Below are 1766 nucleotides of genomic sequence, written 5' to 3'. Positions count from 1 at the left end.
TTATTTACAGTCATTTACTTTATCCCAAACATTATGGTGTAAGTGAGTGTATGGTCACAACTTTAGATCTTTTACAAAATTCCTGTGGTTTTTTCCTGCACCAATAGGAAGCGATCAACGAGATGAATGATGAGCTCCAGGAAAACTCCAGGGAGACAGAAATGGAGCTGAGAGAGCAGCTGGACCTGAGTGGTGCGAAGGTCAGAGAGGCTGATAAAAGAGTGGAGGCTGCGCAGGAGACTCTGGCTGATTACCAGCACACTATCACCAAATACAGAGACCTCACCACCAGGCTACAGGTGGGTGGAAAGAAGGTCAAACACTAATGCTCTAGGAAGTGAGCTTGACGTGGACACTACATTTTGTGCAAGTGGATGCCTTGATGCCATATGTGCTTTTTTTCCTATACATTAGGACGCCAATAGGGAGCTGATCAGCCAACAGAATGCCAATGCTGAAGTTCAGCAACCGCCTGCAGAACTATTTGACTTCAAGATCAAATTTGCAGAGACTAAGGCCTATGCCAAGGTAGGAGGCCTGCTTAGAGAGATAGGAGTTTCACAGGTTTTACACCTTTGAGACCAGTGTGCTCATTGTTCTTCTTTCTCTTACTCAAAAACTACTCATTTGTCTCCAGGCTATTGAGATGGAGCTGAGGAAAATGGAAGTGGCTCAGTCTAACAGACAGGTGTCCCTTCTCACCTCCTTCATGCCAGACTCCTTCCTTCGTCATGGCGGAGATCATGACTGCATACTGGTCCTTCTGCTCATCCCCAGGCTCATCTGCAAGGTATGAAGCTGTGTGAGGCTTTCTTTGAATTCCTGTTGTTGTGCTCTGCCTGTTTCTGTAACTAACACTGTAGATGTTTGTATCCTCATACCTTGTAGGCAGAGCTGATCAGTAAACAGGCCCAGGAGAAGTTTGACTTGAACGGGAACCTGGAACAGGGGACGGGGCTCAGAGGGCCTCCAGGAGAACAGCGCAGTTTTGCCTCAGGACTGGTGTACTCCCTCAACCTGCTGCAGGCCACACTACACAAATATGAACAGTACGCACTGCAGCTTCATCACTAATGTGCCAGGAATAAAAGAAGAATTGTGTCGAGGATGTTGGAAATAGAAGCAATTTATTATAGTTTTTCACAAATTAAAAATATTGGATCCGTCTAGAATAATTAGAATCTGTTGCTGTGATAAAGTAAACCTTATTCATTAACAGAATTGGTCTTTCTGTTCTTTTTTTCCCTCTTCCTTGCTCTGGTTCTAGGGCTCTGAGCAGCTGCAGCGTGGAGGTTTTTAAGCGCATGGGGACACTTTACTCTGAAATGAACTTCCATGAGCGCTCCCTGGATTATTTCATCGACCTGCTGCATAAAGACCAGCTAGACGAGACTGTTCAGGTGGAGCCCCTGACTAAGGCCATCAAGTACTATCAGGTAAGAAAAACTTGTGGTTTTACATTAAAGAGCCTCTTAACAAACATGCACAAATACTAAGATACTAGAGAATTGAGATATTATACACTGCCTGGCCAAAAAAAAAGTCGCCACCAAAAAAAAAAAGTTCACACACTCTAATATTTCGTTGGACCGCCTTTAGCTTTGATTACAGCACGCATTCGCTGTGGCATTGTTTCGATAAGCTTCTGCAATGTCACAAGATTTATTTCCATCCAGTGTTGCATTAATTTTTTACCAAGATCTTGCATTGATGATGGTAGAGTCTGACCGCTGCGCAAAGCCTTCTCCAGCACATCCCAAAGATTC

General features: G+C 44.2%; 1 protein-coding gene across 1 annotated transcript; it reads left to right on the top strand.

Annotated features, from left to right (window-relative positions):
• Positions 1-89: 89 nt before the first annotated feature.
• Positions 90-1436, top strand: LOC111654578 (dynactin subunit 1-like; the record flags this gene model as incomplete). Its single annotated transcript, XM_023405673.2, has 5 exons — positions 90-299; positions 415-528; positions 638-790; positions 889-1049; positions 1268-1436. Coding segments are annotated over exons 1-5 (774 nt in total), but the record flags the coding sequence as incomplete, so codon positions are not given.
• Between the last annotated feature and the right edge of the window lie 330 nt (positions 1437-1766).

The sequence above is a fragment of the Seriola lalandi genome, unplaced genomic scaffold (assembly GCF_002814215.2).
Source record: "Seriola lalandi dorsalis isolate HSWRI2012SDOR001 ecotype SW California unplaced genomic scaffold, Sedor1 jcf7180001974770, whole genome shotgun sequence".
Lineage (NCBI taxonomy): Eukaryota > Metazoa > Chordata > Actinopteri > Carangiformes > Carangidae > Seriola > Seriola lalandi.
Note: the sequence above shows the minus strand (reverse complement) of the source record. Positions and strands in the feature narration are given on the sequence as shown.